Raw genomic sequence first — 16,428 nt, 5'->3', positions numbered from 1 at the left:
TGAGTGACCCAAACAGCAGTAAGCCAGGAGATGTCTCTCTGGAGTGTGAGTTTTAACTCTAGTCGGGAGAAAAAAAAAACACAAAACACAACATACACAAAACTTTCCTGTCTCATACTAATTCGGTGTGCTCTGTGAGGCCAGGAGCTGACAGGTGATGCTCTTGGGAAGGCTGCGAGTGCCAGGATCAGAGGAGCATACAGCAAATTTCTCTTTCCCTTTATGGTGGTATCCTACAGATAACTACAGAAAGCCTCCCTTATTTACTTGTGTAATCCAAAATGACCCTGATTGATTGGTGAATTTTCTCCTGGTGGAGGGAAGCTCTTAACACGTCTGTTGTCTCTGTGTAACCCTGGCCCTTACTGCATCCCTCACCTGCAACCTCTTGTTGCCCATCTATGGAACAAGGCAGGACACGGCTACCAGTGCAAGCAGCTTCTGCTCAGAGCTGAATAGAGAAAGCACGTGGTGTAGAGTAATACCAGATTTTACTAGGTTTGGGCTACTTTCTGTTGGGAAGATAGGAGAAATGACTCGTCTAACTTACTTTTCTCATGTTACACTGGCAAGGTTGTAGGGATTTTTAATTTTCATTCGTTTGCAGCGTTAGCAGTTTGCATTCACTGACTACATTCACAGCCGGAGATCCTTTTGGAGAGCTCATTTATGTAGCCTGTGTAATCCCAGCTGCAATTTTCTTACCAGGTTTACACTTTATATGCTGCAGGTATCCAAGTGCCTGCATGTTGGGAGGTGAATGCATGGGTGCCCTAACTGCTGCAGACACGCAGTATCTGCAGACACAGCTTTCCTTCCTCCTCCTCTCCGGGAATGTGCTCCCAGATGCAAACTCTTCCATATTTGGAAACGTGCAGCTAAGAAACTTTCTTAAGGGGAAATCACATACCTCGGAAAATGTATTTAAAGCTGTCTTCTGCCTCACGTTTTGGAGTGAAATGGGGGCTAGAGAAGAGCATTTTCTCCGTGTTTGTTGAAACAGATAAAATGCTTGTCCTCTGAAAGAAACATGTTGACTAGAGGAAAACTACTTCCATTTTATATCTTCTGGCACGTCTTAATTGATTTTAAAAATGCCAACGTTTTTAACTAATATTAACTAATCATAACTAGTAAAGAAAATGCATTGGTTCCCATGAGCAGGAAATCAGCCTGAATGGGGAGTCAGAAGGCAAGGTTCTTGAGATTTTATCCAAAGTTTCTGTATTAATTCTGTCTCCAGACAGGGGCACTTGGCTGCTTTGTTCCCTTCAGAATGGGACTAGACATTAGCTTAGTCACCGTGGTGTGTAGGGGATTAATTAGGCAATTCAGCACCTCACTCTAATAATGTAAAAACATTAAAAGCGTCACTGGAAGGAACCGAAGCTGTAGTTTAAGAATTATTGCTCATTTACAATCTTTTTTGTAACATATCTTGGAAGAGTAAAGGCAAGGCAATTTTCATTATCAAAATAGATATGCATTGCAGTTTGGCAAGATTGACCATCCTGATGGGAAAACATAAATATTCAGTTTCTGATCCTGCCTCAATCCAATCTCGGATACTGCTGTGCTGTAACGTTGCAGAGAACTGTTTCAGGATGCACTGGGGAATGTTTCAGTCTTCCTTCTGGTCTGAAGAAACCACACAGGGAAAAAAAATGGTGGGTAAAGCAGGGCAGAGGTCTGGGGTAATCCCACACGGAAGGCAGCAAAGCCAGAGAGCAAAAGGTAACCTCTCTCTTAATGAGAAACAGGGAGGCTGGTTTGACATCCGTCAGGATAAAACCATTCCCCCTTTTGCTCTTCCCACCTTGCTGGGCAGCCTGCCAGCGATGCTCGGGCGTGGGGCTGCCTCCCTCCGTTTCGTTTCATCGCTGCACACCCACTCCCTCTCCGCAGTGCCGCTACTGCTGCACTGCTGGCTGCAGCGGAGGGAGCCTGTGGGAGTACGAAATCCAGTGGCAGGAGGACAAGGGGAGGTTAGGAGCTGGTGGAGCATGAGGAAGGTGCTGGAGCTGAAGCCTGCAGAAGATGGTGAGATTAAAAACAGGCTGTGGCCAGCCTTCCCTAGCACGAAACTGATTGTCCTCCTTGTTACCACTGGGAAAGAGAGTGGTGGCAGAGTCTCTCTCCCACTTCCCTAATGGGGTAGGACAATGGCATTTTGCTCCTAAGCAGACCCTTCTGCTCTGTCTGTCCCATCTTCAGGAAGGATGCAGACTTAGTGTTTCCTCCTGCCTGCAGCCAAGTCAAGGGACTGCCTCTTTCCCCTGAGTTCAGCAAGGTGTTTGTGTACATCAAAGATATCAAAGATGAGCTCACACATTCACTTCTCAAAGGTTGTTTGCATGCTCCCGTCCTTACAAAGGTAAAAGGACAAGCTTTGTAGAAAACGTTGTTCATCATTCTGCACCATTTGTTATCCCAAACATTCATCAAGGAAACTGTTTTACAGAACTGGCTTATCCAGCACAAACTCTGCCACACCTCTGTGTCTACCTTGGCAATGCCCTATCTAGATTAAAAAATTACAAAGACAATTTATAATGATAAGAGCTGTTGAAATGCACACTTAGCTCAGGTAAGTGAATCTGCTGACCTACAGCCTGTACGTCACAGGAATCAGAAACAGCTTCTGCTACTCTTTGCTGATGCTGTGCATTTCTGCAGGTTGGCTGGGGGGAAGATAAGACTTCCCCAAGCTGCAGCTTCAGTTATCCATGGAAACAGAGCATCAGCTCTGAATAAATGATCAGCCTCATCCAACGTGCTAAATTCAGAAAAAAATCTCTGTAATGTCTGCTGTGTAACTCGCCCCTACTTTTACCTTCATGCATCACATCAATGAGATCACGTGTCTGAATTGTTTCAGGAAGCCCTGAGGGTGTGTGGAAATTTTGAAAGCTTGGCTCAGTTTGAGCCAGGGTTTGCAGCACCAGGTGAGCCTGGCTCAGCGCTGAGCTTTGGTTTTGGTTTTTCCACTTTGTACACCCGATAGCACCCTAATTCTTGGTGAATTTTTCCCTTTTAGAGCTTCTGTGGAGAAAGTATTCTCCCCAAAAGGGGATCATAAGGCAGAAAAAAGGTAGACAGGTGTTTCCACAGACAAACGTCAATCCTTAATCCTTTGTAAACCCTCTGGAGTGTGTAACTGGTTATTGGTGCCTGGCAGAGAAAAAAAGAATCCAAAACCTGAAAGAGGTTTTTCTGTCCTAGTTTCATGCATACATCTCAGTGCAATTCAGTGGAGACAGTAATATGTTCAAGGTAGATGTGGCTATGCCTCTGTTTAACCTCTAATGATAATTGTAAATTTCCAGCACTGCAGCGGGAGCACAAGGAGCAGGATGCTCCTTGTAAAAAGTAGGTTTAAAGGAAGAAGTGTGGCACGAAGCCGTGGCTTACACTGTGTGTTTTCTTGCTGCTCTCTCCATAGGGACACTTGTATCAGCTTTCACGGTGCTGTGTGGAGCCCGGACCGACCTCCCTGACAGGCACATGTGCTGTGTCTTCTGGCTGAACATTGCCGCTGCACTGATTCAGATCCTGACAGCAATCGTGATGGTTGGCTGGATTATGAGTATATTTTGGGGGATGGACATGGTCATTCTTGCAAGTAAGTACAGTGCACTCACCCTCCCATCTACCCCCCGCCTTGGGCTGTGTTGCTGGGACCCAGCTAACGGCCCTGCAAGCCTCCAGACTGCTCTCTAGGGAGCAAGAGCCACAGGATGGGCTCTGCAAGTCAATGAGAAACAGTAGGCAGAGGAATTGTGAGAGATGCTTAGGAGCACTTGCACCCAGGCTGCCCCATCACACATCTGGACGTCTCTCATCCCACCACACAGGTTAGGATTGTACATTCCCCTTTAAACAATGAGAATTGTAGGAAGGGGTGCGGATCCCAGCACTATGAATGCTGTTTTCTGGAGCTTTCCCTCCCCGGCTGCATCTGTATGTGGTTTGAACAAGAAAGCCCTTTGTCTCCCTGTGACTCCAGCTGCACCTCTCTAATTAGTAAGTGCTTCCCGCAAGGGCAGTCCATCCCTAGAAAAGCTCTAGGTTGATCTAGTACCTTCCATCCTCCCCTGAATCTATGTATCCAAAGGCTTTTTTTCACTTTTCATTAAGTTCTTAGGCTCAATAGGACTGTTGAGCTTTTTCTGGAAGGAATTCCCCTACACTCTTTCAGAAGGCTCTGAACCACTACTCTAGAGGAAGAAGAGAGGAATCCTTCTTTGAACATACATAACTTAGGTCAGCCAACTGCTTAACTAGGTGTTGCCAGCCCACAAGCTCTGTCACTTTATCTGCTAAAGACTTTCACTGGTGGACACTTTCACTTTGGTGGACACTGCCCCAGCTGAACAGGTCTGGGACCTTCCAGACCAAGGGGCTCAGCAGTTCCCAAAGTGAGGGCTTCTGGAGAATGTCTTACCAGTAGCTTTTGCTGTTTTGTTTGAAGGGTCTTCACGTAGTCATCTCTGCTGATGACATCTCTGTGGGAGGAGGATCTCAGGAAACTGCCAGGCACCAGCAAAACAATTAAATGGATGAAACTGAAAAGAACAGCAGGAAAACAGAGCACATTTTCAGATGCCAAACCCACCGGTTAAACCCATCCACCAAACCACCTGCTGCTTTCTGAGCCAGCTTCAATTTACAGGCTGAGTTCAGGGAGATCCACATACACAGTAAGATGATGTGAACATGAGTGAAACAAAAGGCTTTCCTCAAGACAAAGACAGCACTACACTTTGTTTTCCCCTGCAAACCAGCAGAAGTTTCATCTCAGATGTACCTGCATGTTGGGTAGCCTGATGAGGATAACATGTGAGTCAGTCTGTAACTGTGAAATGTCTCTAAGAACCTGCCTAATTTGTTTGTAATTGGGTAATTACATGCTTGTACCTATACACGCTAGCACTATTGCTCTGCTGGGCAGCCTCAGCATGTGGAACGCTGCTGGCAGACCTGCTTTTGGAGTGTCAAGCACCTGTTCAGACAAAGAGCTGCAGCTGAAACTGTGACTTACCTTCCCCTGTAGTCCTCTTTGTTGCATAGCAAAGACACACATCAGCTGGGCAAATGGCTGGTGCTCAGGAGGCTCCAACTAGTTTTCTGGCTTGGCTGCTGGGGATAAAACCACAGCTTCATCCAGATCTATCTGCTAGTACAGAAGGGGAAGGGGAGCCCACATGCCTCATGTTAACCAGCTCATTAAATAGCCAGGTTTTAAGTTTACTTACAATATATAAAGGAAATCCTGAATACGTTTAGCAGTTCGTGGTTGATGGAAAACAAAATAAAAAATAGCTTTGCAATCACAGGAAAAAACAGAAGTGATCAATTGCTCCCAGCTGGATCAAACAGCCTGCCAGGCCCGAAGTGAAATGTATTCTGTTTTGTTTTTTCCCCAATGCTTTGTTTTCATGTAAAAACAAAACTAAAACAAAACCAAATTCAAAACTGAGTCATTAAAAATGAAACAATGTTTTAAATGCAAGAAATAAGATATTTCATTTAAAAACACTGCCACAAAATGTTTTGCTTTGGTTTGAGTTTGTTTGCATACAAATGGAAACAAGTTGTTTGCAGTTTGTTCTGCACTGAGCAGAAACCACAAACTGTTGCAACTTGAATTTGCATTTGGGTTGGGAGTAGTCAAAACCTACCGAACCACTGCCCCTGAACCTCTAATCTTCCTCACCATGGGATGGTTGAGTCCATTCCTCCCTGTGGCTGTCCCATATATACAGGTAATGTGATTCTGATGGGCTAAAGATGGGCAGAGCATGTGATATCACAGATAAAGGGACTGGGGGGCCTTTGCTCTGGACTTCCATGGATGCCATGAGGGATCAGTGCCTCTTTCATGGGCTCAAGGCTGAGCCTGTGCCATTACGTTGATTGGCAGAGCACTGCGTGGCAGCTAGGGAGGCTTGTTGCTATTCTTCCCTTCCTAGTGCTCCTTAATTCTCAGACTCTAAGAGGGGAGCACCGCAGGAGCCTGGTCCAACAGGAGAGGAACTTTGAGGATAATGTCATGCTGCCTGTCTTTAACGTGGAGAAAAATGAGAGGAATTATAGGTCAGTCAGGTACACTTCAATTCCTGGAACAGCTAGTCACATGGATGATTTGCAAGCATTCAGAAAATAAAAAGAAACAAAGCAAGAGTCAGCCTGGGGTTGTTGAGAACAAGCTGTGTTAAACTGGCCTAATTCCCTTCTGTGGCAGAGGAATTCATTTTGTGAATAGAGAAGGTGATCAGACATACAAATCAACAGTGTGCATGGCTGTGCCTACGAATGAGCAAAGGCACTGTCACTTGTGGTTTCAGAGGACAGAGACTCCTGCTGCAGCAGTCCTTGGCCTTTCAAGAACTGGAAAACAGTAGTAAGAAATTACCTGTAATCATCCCGTCCACTCGTCACTCACTCCTTTGCTAATTACAATGCTCACGCCTCACCAGAAGCGACAGATGATTGCATAGTTGCTGTACATCTGGGCTCCCAGAGACTTTGGGAAGTGTCACCAAGGCCTGTCTTCTCCACAGGGCCCGTCCTAGGGTAGGTTCTGCAGTTGCCCTGGTAAGGAAAGAAAACAGAAAGCATGTGAGAGACTCAGAAGAGAAGAGCATCCCTAAACAGCTGGTAACCCTTCGTGAGATTAAGGAAATTCTGGGGGCAAATTGCCTACTTAGATCCATTACATTCCTTACAGTCTAAATAGAACCATCCCCCAGACTATGCCTAAGGTAAGTAGGTGGAACAACCTTTGTTGTGGTCTCCTACCAAGGGCTGCAGTGGGTTAAGTTCTTGACCTCATTTATGAATGTTAGATAGGGCCAAGGTCAGCAGCAACCAGTCAGGCTGGGACATGCAGAAGGCACCTGTGGGCATGAGCAAACGTGGCAGCAAACCTGGAGAAAAACCAGCAGGTGTCTTTCTCCTGGCTGTTGGACCATGAACAATGTGTAGCACGTGCCATCCCGTACACCATGATGTCTCGTTTTCCACCTTCAGTCCAGCCTGAACGTCACCGAGGAGAGCACTCACGGGAGCACCTTGTGGGCTTGGAGGTGCTCAGCTCAGGGCCAGTGACCTGAAAAACAGATGAGGATTCCACTGGCTTCCCTAAACAAGAACCCCAAACAAAACAACCCACTTCAAATACAAGGATTGTAGCTAAACACAGCCAAGGGTTAGCTTTGGTGTCAACGTTTGATTGTAGAGTTGTTCTCTGTGTACACAGCCCCAGTGTACTCATTCTTCATGTGTTTCGGATATATAGCCTACAGTTACATTTCTCCCTCTCTCTTTCTTTCATGTTCCTTTGCCTCCTTTTGTTCACCATCAAAGTTTCACAAGGTAAGTTTGTTTCTGTTGCTCTTCCTTCCTCCTCACCCTCACACCTCATGGCAGATCACAGCAAGCACTTGTCTAGGGTGAGGAGCTTAGGTGTGTTTTGGGCAGGTGCTGCCTGCTCCCAGCCCATGTCCAGCTCTGTCTGTGCTGTCTGTGCGTGTCTGCCTGTGTCTGTCTGTCTGTCCTTTGGTCGCTCCAGTGGATGCAGGGGAACAAGAAGGGTACTGCCTCTGGCAGTAGCCTGCATCCCCATCCCAAGGGCAGGTTGCTCACAAATCCCAATGCCCCTACAACAGGTGATGCCTGAGCTCTTCTCGGAGAAACCCAGGGCACCCACAACAGTCCCACCACGTGCCAGGTGGAAGATCCTGGTATATCGCTGTAGCTGCAGGACAGACCAAGGTCAAAATGTTCCCTAGGCTATGTCACAGGTGAATAGGGGTGGTAGCAACCTGCTCTGGCCTCAGAGAAACTTGAGCAGGAACGTGGTCCTGGGGAGGGCCAGCGGAAGGACAGCCTGTGTAGGTTGGTTGCCTTTTGCCTTCAGCTTTCTCTAAATGCAATCTTGCAATGGCTTACAAAAGTGCAATTTCAAGCAACCTTGGTTCAGTTGGTGAATTTGGGCACAAGTGCTGGTTCTAGACCTGTCTGCTTCACCAAACTGCACCTCGATACTATTGCTACACAAGCACACTAACATGAAGTTGCCCTACACAAAATACCTAGTGCTATAGAAGAAGCACAGGAACTATTTATTTTCATGTATAAACTATTTAATAGGACAAGTAAGTCTTAAGTGTTTTAATAATGTAATTTAGCACAGAAGAGGTCATCTTTTGGCTTACTTTGTTCATGTAAAGAGCGATACAAGCTCTGCCACTGCAATTGCCTTCTAGCCAGTCACAAAACCAAGCAGCAGAACTGAAAGGATTTCTGTTATATCTTAATTAAAGGCGAGGCTAAACAACATAGCATTTGTAAGTATAACCTATCCTGCTTCAGCTAAGGATTTGCAGCATGACCCCTGCTCTCCGGTCCACGTTTATTATTTTTTTTTACTAAACAAGTTAGAGCAGTGCCATAGGTAACTCCACATTACAGAGCTTCATTTTGCCTTCACAGCCGACTCACAGTTAGAACATAAATGGACAAGAAATTATTTTTTCCCTACAAAATACTGTTTGAAAGATCTGGGAATCCTTCTGTTGAGCTGCATGGTGCAGGAAGCAGTGTGGGGCAGCGCTGTGCTGAGAAGTGCTCATCCAGCCCTTGCCTCCCTGTGCTCCTTTAACAGAAGGGGATTTAGGCTGCCAAGGCTGGGTGCACACGTGGACATTTCCAAAGTGCAGCAAAGTTCATTTACCAGGGCCACCTCTCAGCTCACCCTTAAAGTCCCTTAAAGGTAGAAGTTGGAGCACTTGAGTGTGCTCTGTGTTTAGCCTCTTTAGATGGACTTAGAACAGCCTTACACGTGAGTTGGAAAGAAATTTTTAAAATATCAATGTTCAAAGCATTAAATATTCTCTGGGATGTAGAATTTCAATTTTATTTTATTTATTTATTTTTAATTCAAAATATAAACTTTACAGTCTACTCACTTTATTCAAGCAAAGAAAACAATTTTAAAAAGATACCTGGTTGGAAGAGCTTCACTGCCACAGGCAGCGCAGGTAAGGACAGTCTGTTGGGATTTTTGTTGTTGCTTTTTATTTTTTAAAGAGGAGATCTGTCACATTACAGCCTCAGCTTCTTTTACAACGGCAGCAGGTAAATCGTCCGGTGAGGTCATTGCAACTACCTAGGGAAGTGTTAAACAAATGACGTGTTTTTCTCATCCCCTCAAGATGTCACACAAGAGCTGCGGGTGCTCTGCTATTGCCCCAGCCCCTGGTAGCTCACCCCAGCTGAGGCAGCTGGCGGAGCAGGGGCTGAGCAGATCCCTTGTCCCAGTGCAGCCGGACTGACAAAAACACCTCTAATGCTGGTGGGCTGGGGCAGAGCAAACAGGTAATGAAGCAGCTGGAGTATCCTGATGGGGACAGCCCCAGCGTACCCGTGACGGTGTGAGGTTATAGGTTGTAGCGCTGGCAGCCACAGCGATACCCAGCACTTCTGTAACCCCTCCCGGCAGCGTGCCCCCATTCCTACCAGGGCAGGTGGTTACCCCCCTGCGTGGGTCAGCACACACCTCCTCGTGCACCAGGCTTGCCAGAGCCTTGCCAAGGGGCTTTAGGAGCTGAGACTAACCGTGTTCCCTTCCCCTCCTCCTCACAGGCTACAAGGAGCAGGGGATCCCACAGCAGCTGTAGTGGCTGGGACAAATATGTTGAGAGAAACACGGCGAGAGATTTCCTTTGGCAGCCGCGGGCCACGGACCTTCTCACTACCCTTTGTCTTTCTTCTTCCTTTTGTTTTGTGCTCGCCCCTGTCCCCCTGCCCATCCAGCGGAGCGGAGGTGCAGAGCGGCAGCAGGAGACTTGCACTGAGCGAGGAGCAGAGATGGGGCAGAGGCAGCGTGCGGTGGGCCCAGCCACAGCCCGTGTGCGGCGGGTGGTCGAGGAGGAGGAAAAGGAGGGTGCCGAGAGGAGGAAAGCCCCCGGTGAAGGTGGCACCCGGGCAGGCAGCAGAGCTGGGGGAGCGGGAGGTGTTGGTCTCTCTGTCCTCCCAGCAGCAAGCGGTCAAAGACATTCTGCCTCCTGTTAGACGTTTTTTGCCTCCTGTTACGTTAAAGAAAACCAGCTGTGAACATCAAATGCCAAGGAGCTATCAATAGACAGACGTACAGCCTGTAGAAGCAACAAGCGGTCCCTTTTTCCCTTCTGAGAGCCCCTTCTTGACTGCTTGGTGGCAGCAGAGGGCTCAGCCCAGCTTCCTCAGCTGTGTACCTTCGATGCTCTATCATTGCAGATGTCTTGAGAAATGTGCTTGCTGTAAATCGCGTTTTACTCTTAAACTGACTTGGGCTGTCCTCTACATCGATCCTCTGGCTCCAGGCAAGCACCAGACCTCCCACTGGCCCCGGGAGGCTCCTACCAGCGGGAGACGGGGATCCCCTGCACCCCGTGTGCTGCTGGTGGGGCAGTGGGACAAGCCCCGTGCTGCCAAAAACCTCTAGTGTAAAGACTTCTCCCCTTCCCCTGGGAGGAACCTGCTGTCCTTGGTTTGGCTGTGGATCCCTGCGCAGCGTGTCCTGCAGGACCGGTTGATGGAGCATCTCCGCTCTGCTCCCCAGGGGTGAGTGCCTGATGCTTGAGGATTGTGCCCTGGTGCTATCGTGGCCAAGGAGTACAGCTGCATGCCCACGGTGTGCCTGCAGAGCTGCAGCTGCTGGCCAGGCCCCTTGTTCCTTTTTGGCAGGGCGAGTGGGGCTGCGTTGGGGCAGGTAGGACCTGCTGGGAGCCCTTAGGGAAAAGAAGGGGGTAGGTGGGAGATAGAGAGTGTGTGTGTGTGTCTGTCCATCCATCTATCCCTAGCAAAAAAATCCCATTGCCTTCACCAGGATGTGCCCAAGCAGACAGACCCGAGCTGCTCCTCACCTGTAATTTCTGCAGGGAGGCAGCTGGCAGCACGCATCCCCTGCTGTGCCCGGCCTCTCACAGCATAACTGCTGGCTTTGCAAGCACATTTTGAAGCACACTGGTGTGCTTGCAGTGCAGACCCTCTCACTTAGGATAACTTTTTTTGGATAACTTGGCAGACTTCAGCCAAGCCAGCATAATTTGCACCCTCTGTGTGTGTACAGAAGCCAGCTGGTGCACCAGGGCAGCATGCCTGAGTCCATATGCTCAGATAAATGCGTGCACAGCTGCCTTAGCACGACGGAACACATCCTCTGGTGCCCATGGTCTCTGGAAGACGTGCCTTTGGCTCTTTGGGTGGAGAGAGCTGCAGAAATAACCCAGGGGGGTTTCTGCTGGGCTCATGCACTGCACATTGTGCCGCTGTGCTGGGCAGCCTCAAACAGATATTTCCAACTATCCCGAGTTAAAATGAGCAAGCTGAACCCTGTTTTTTCAGCTGCTCCACAAAAAGCAGAGGTCCATAGCATTGCGCAGACAGAAAAGCCTCTCATTTTTAATTTTTAGAGGAAAACAAAAAACCACCAGCTTCTAGAGCAAGATAAACCACACAGCATAGGCAGCAGTGAAATGGGTTTCTTGGGAGGACAGGTAGCAGCTGGTGCTTCTTGTTAACCTCGGGCTGGGTGTGCTCAAGATGAAAGGCAGCACAATTGTCACACCATGAGGTGGTGACAGTTTGCACGACAGCAGCTATTCGGAAATCCCAGCTTGATTTCACTTGGGGTGGATTACAGTAGGAAAGGTTAAATCTGTGGGCAACCTGCATTAAAGGCAAGAGCTGAGTTCCTCAGCATTACCCTGGTGTTAAAAAGCAAACAGACAAAGCCTTCGGATGCAGAAGCCCTTCCCAAGTCCTGGACCAGGAGCAGCATTTAACTAGCTAAACGTCATCTAGGAAGGATGTGTTTTGGCACCTGTGAGGACTGATACACTTCTGTGTTTGGTGCTGCCTGTGCACTGTAGTGAGGGTGGGATGTTGTGGTTAGCCAGGGGAATGCTTACATGAACATGCAGAACTCCTCAGGACTGCTGCACACTCAGGGGAACACCACTTTGATCTTTTTTTTCCCCTTGTTTTTAACCTTGCTGTCAAATCGGTGAAGTCGATCAAGCAACCAATGTACAACTCCAGAGGTGCTGAGGTCTGCCAGATGGACACCAAGGCCAAAGGGTCCAATTTCTGCCCGTGAGAGGGATCAACTTTAATAAACAGCCAGATTTCCACTCCCTACTTCAGGACAGGAGCAGCTTTACAGATTTGCCACTCTCCCAGCTACCTTAGAGGGAGCACTGGACTGAATTTTCAACCAACTGCTGCAAAAGCAATGAGGAACGCTGCTTTTTCCAGTAGCCCTTCCCTGGAGAGACATTTCTGTGACACCACTGGATGGACGGAGGATGTTTTTTCCCTGCTCCTGAGAGACTAGACCTCTGTCCAGGGATGGATCGAGCAGAGCCCAGACCCCGACACTGCTCCCAAGGAGCCCACAGCAGGGAAGCCAGCAGCCAGAAGCAGGGGGCCACAATTTTCACTGGTGAGAAGACCAATGCCATGAAAGCCCAGGTAGAAGTGCTGATGTGAAGCTCTCCTTCATGAGCCATGCTTATTATTAATTATTTGTTATTATTATTTTTAGGGCCAGATGAATCCAGCACCTTCCCACCTCCCCTGCCATGGGTGCACGCAGTGTGCTCGCTCCTGCCTGTGGAAACAGGACTGTCCCAGCCACCCCTCACCAGGCACATCAGCTAAGACTTTCAGGGCTTCCACCAAGATATTCCTCCTCTTCCTCCTGGTAAATACTGCCCCCTTGCACATTTTTTTGGTACAGCAAAATACCAAAAGGCCGTAACTGCAGGCCCTGCACATGATCCAGCTGCTGACCTGGACAGCTCGATACCATCCCGCGCTTTATGAGTACAAATGCTTCAGGTGCAAGTGTTGCAGCTACAGAGCTACAGCAGGTTACGAAGAACAAATGCAACTGCTTCACCACCATCAGCCAGCAACAAACTGTCCTCTGTTGCTCTTTCCCGACTGGGGAAACCAGGTTTCTCAAAAAGGGCTTTAACTAAATAGTTCCTTGGTACTTTAAACCTAGCCGGGCTGAAAAAAAAAAAAAAAAAAAAAAAAAAAAAAAAAAAAAAAGCTGATTTACTGCTTGCTGGAAAGCACTTCCAGGTAGGAACCAAACCAAATGCGCTTTTGAAACTCGTGGTGAGTCATAAAGTAGTTTCAGTGAGCCGAACCATTTCAATGTTCATAGATCTGTTGGTGTTGCCAGTTCTGTACTTACCATGGAAAAGGTGCTGTGAAAGATGGTCCCTGCCCTCCGCGCTCCTGCCTGCCCAGCAGAGCTGCCTGCAGAGGCTCAGCACCTCCTGGCCATGGCAGCATGATGGGTGATCCCAGCACATCCTAGAAACTTTGCCATATTAACACCGGACACCTCCTGCTGCCCTCAGTCAGGCTTTGTGCTAGGAAATGGTCTGGCAGCAGGCGTTATGGGTACATGACATGTGGGTACCTGTGTCTGTGCCACCGCATCCCACACTGCCAAAAAAGCCGCATGTTCCTCTCCATGTGCATCACTTAATTTATTAAAGACCTTTCAGTTTTGCTGGAAATTGCCCTTGGTCATAGCCTCTCCATGATGCATGAGGTGTTATGCAGAGCTCCACATTTGGGAAGCCCAAGCACGAAAACCCATAATGCCATTACTCTCCAGGGGCTGCTTTATCCCATCCTGGTATTGCCTCCTCACCACCTGGGGATGAGCCATGCACATGCTAAGCCATCAGGGTGTCCTCATACCCTGCCACTGTGCAGCACCACCGGGGCAATGCACAGGGCTTTATCCCACAAATACACTTTAAAAAAAAAAACACACACACACACAAAAAACTATTCAACATAAACTGTATCCCCTACATGTCAACACCAAGACTTCTTTGACGCTTTAAGGCCAGGCACGAGAATAGCCATAAATACAGCCAAACCTGATGTTCCTTCCAGCCAAAGGAGTGGCTTTGCTCACTGGTGCTGCACCGTGATATTTTGCAGATGGCACTTTTCCGTGTTCACGCACACAGCGCACTTTCAGGCAGTTCTGGAATGGGTTTTCCCAACTTGAACACAGCGTTTCAACCCCTCCTGCATGCCCACCCTGCTGTACCACAAGCTAAACAGAGATTAACCCCCCCCCCCCACCACCCACCAGTTCTTCCTCACCCACAGACCAGGCTGGTCTGGGCTAAAAATCAGTCCCACCTCACCCAGAGGGCAGCAGCACCCTAGTGAAGGGGGAGCTGGTGCCCACACGCACCACCTTCTCCCCACATGGGGACAGTGCTGGTGTCCCAACGTTCACTCAGCCTGTTTCATTTCCATGCTGGAGCCCGAACTGACCCAGCCGCGACGGTCACAGAGGAGCGCTTGTGAGCCTGCCAGTGTTGCCAACTGTTTGGTTGTGACTTGCTGTGTTTTGATACTGTGGATTATTATTATTTTTTAAGTTAAATATATTCTATTGCTGTACAACTGGAATGAAATACAGTCTTTTTACACAGAAAAACCCATCGGCCCCACATTGAAGGGAGGCTTTTCTCTTTCCACCCACTAAGCAGGTGGGTGAGAACCTCCAGCAATGCCCACGCTCCCTGAGAGGGGAGGCAGAGGCCAGGACAGTTTGCAAAGGAAAACACGTGGATGTGGGCTGCAAACGCAGCAGGAGGGCCTCAGTCCCCAAAATTAGTTTTCTATTAAATATACATGAAGTAGGCCCCCAGGGGGAGTTCAAATGTGGTAACCAGATCATCCCCACACTAAATAATGGTATCATGTACCAAGTGTCTAGTTCTGCACTGAGACAGCACAGCTGCACAATCTGCTCTAATGCAGGGGGTGCACAGGAGCTGCAAGCCAGACTTATATGTGGGCACACATCCAATATCAGCAGTGCACCTTCCAACAGGAGCTGAAATCTAGGTAGGGGACCAGCTTCCCTGCTGTGCATTTACAGAGCAGCTGGGTCAGCAAAGCCCAAAGCCACAGGAATCTGTGTTGAAGGCCTGCTGCAGACAGGAATGGGTGTGTGACAGCTGCATGCCCAAATACAACCCCAAAGATGCCTTTTTTAGGGGAAAGTGAGCATTCCCATATGCTAGTTGCAACAGTGCTAAAAGAAAGTCAAAATGGAGCAGAAACGTCCTTGTCACTGGGGAAACCCAGGGGCACCTGATGGGGGGAGAGCAAGCCCTACACCCAGCTGTGACAGAGGGCATGGGTAAGGACCAAAATCGTAACCAATGCACACGAGGCCACCTTCTTCCATGAGGCTCATCCATGAAGAGCAAGCTGAGGATGTTTGCTTAGCAAAAAGCACTTCATTTTTCAGAGCTGCCACTGTTTTGCTAATGTTAATTTCATGCTATGTTAACCCAGAGGAGGATGGTTCACAGCAACTCATCTCTGCTCCAGAAAAGTGTTATATATATACATATAAATAAAAGGCTGCACAGCTGTTTTTATTCCTTCTGAACCTCCCAGGGCCACTCAGGCCTGCACTGGTGACCCACCTATGACCAGCACGTGAATTTGGGGAACCTTGCTGCATTGCCTGGTGCTTATGAGCCATCCCCTGGCTGCTCAGAGCTGCTGTGCTCCCCTGCAGCGCACTTCCCCTTCCAAACAACGCTGCCCTAACCCTTGCGGATGTCACGGGCTGATTTATTTCTACATTTTGGGGAAAAATAAGTGCACAAGGAAGGAGGGTTCCCCATTCCCAGCCCCACCCCTCGCGGCCTGGGGCCTCCCCCGCTGCCGCTCCCAGCATGGCCGCTCGGGGGCGGGCACGGCCCGGGCCCGGCAGCGCCTCCGGAAAGGGCCGCGCCTCACGGGCCGGGGTTTGAGGCCCAGCCTGGGCACGGCTCGGTGTGGGGTTAGGGCAGCGCTTGTCCTCTGAGATCTGCCCTAAAGGGGTGCGCAGCCCCCTCCCCATGTGTGTCAGTGGGGCATCTGCACGGCTCGTTCCCAAACCAACAGCACCCTGCAGCCCATAGGCTCCAGACACTACTACTTGCTCCTGCCTTCCCCCACAAATAAACCACGCCACAGAGACCCGAGCTGAATGGCTCACCTGCAGGGATGAGCAAGGGCCCTCCAGGACTGGGCTTGCTGCGGCCACACACAAGAGGAAAAGCCTGGTTTTGCCAGCACTAAGCCCAGCAGCATTTCATCTGGGCACAAACATGGGTTTGCCCACTCCCTAATACCTTCATTTAGATCCAGCAGCCTTAATGTGGCAGCAACTGAGGTCATTTATCTGAACCCTCATTGCCTGGGCTTCATAACCCCCTCCAGACATCTGCTGTGGGGCTTGGCAGCACAGCGGCCCTGCATCACCCATGGTGAGGCCCAAACACATCTCCAGGTGCTCCCCCACCACCAGTACCACCACCAGTACCACCACCA

General features: G+C 49.0%; 1 protein-coding gene and 1 long non-coding RNA gene across 6 annotated transcripts in view; one reads left to right on the top strand and one right to left on the bottom strand.

Moving 5' to 3' along the window:
• The window catches only part of STUM (stum, mechanosensory transduction mediator homolog), a 36,585-nt gene extending 22,738 nt beyond the window's left edge, over window positions 1–13,847 (top strand). Inside the window, exons 2-5 of one of the 5 annotated variants that reach the window (XM_072035495.1) lie at window positions 3,443–3,622; window positions 4,472–4,839; window positions 9,820–10,608; window positions 12,059–13,847. In XM_072035495.1, coding sequence (XP_071891596.1) covers window positions 3,443–3,622; window positions 4,472–4,497 — 206 coding nt within the window. In that variant the 3' untranslated portion in view covers window positions 4,498–4,839; window positions 9,820–10,608; window positions 12,059–13,847. Of the gene's footprint in view, window positions 1–3,442; window positions 3,623–4,471; window positions 5,550–9,648; window positions 10,609–12,058 lie in introns of those variants that run through there. The other 4 variants (XM_072035494.1, XM_027453682.3, XM_027453684.3 and 1 more) reach the window with 4 other exon arrangements.
• On the bottom strand, window positions 8,907–16,240 carry LOC119716482 (uncharacterized). Its single transcript, XR_005264601.2, has 2 exons — window positions 16,094–16,240; window positions 8,907–10,091 (listed from the first exon to the last, which is right to left on the bottom strand). It is a non-coding gene; the product is annotated as an uncharacterized lncRNA (long non-coding RNA).
• Between the last annotated feature and the right edge of the window lie 188 nt (window positions 16,241–16,428).

The sequence above is a fragment of the Anas platyrhynchos genome, chromosome 3, assembly GCF_047663525.1.
Source record: "Anas platyrhynchos isolate ZD024472 breed Pekin duck chromosome 3, IASCAAS_PekinDuck_T2T, whole genome shotgun sequence".
In the NCBI taxonomy this organism is placed as follows: Eukaryota; Metazoa; Chordata; class Aves; order Anseriformes; family Anatidae; genus Anas; species Anas platyrhynchos.
The sequence above is the reverse complement of the archived record's forward strand: the minus strand, read 5'-3'. Positions and strand labels throughout refer to the sequence as shown.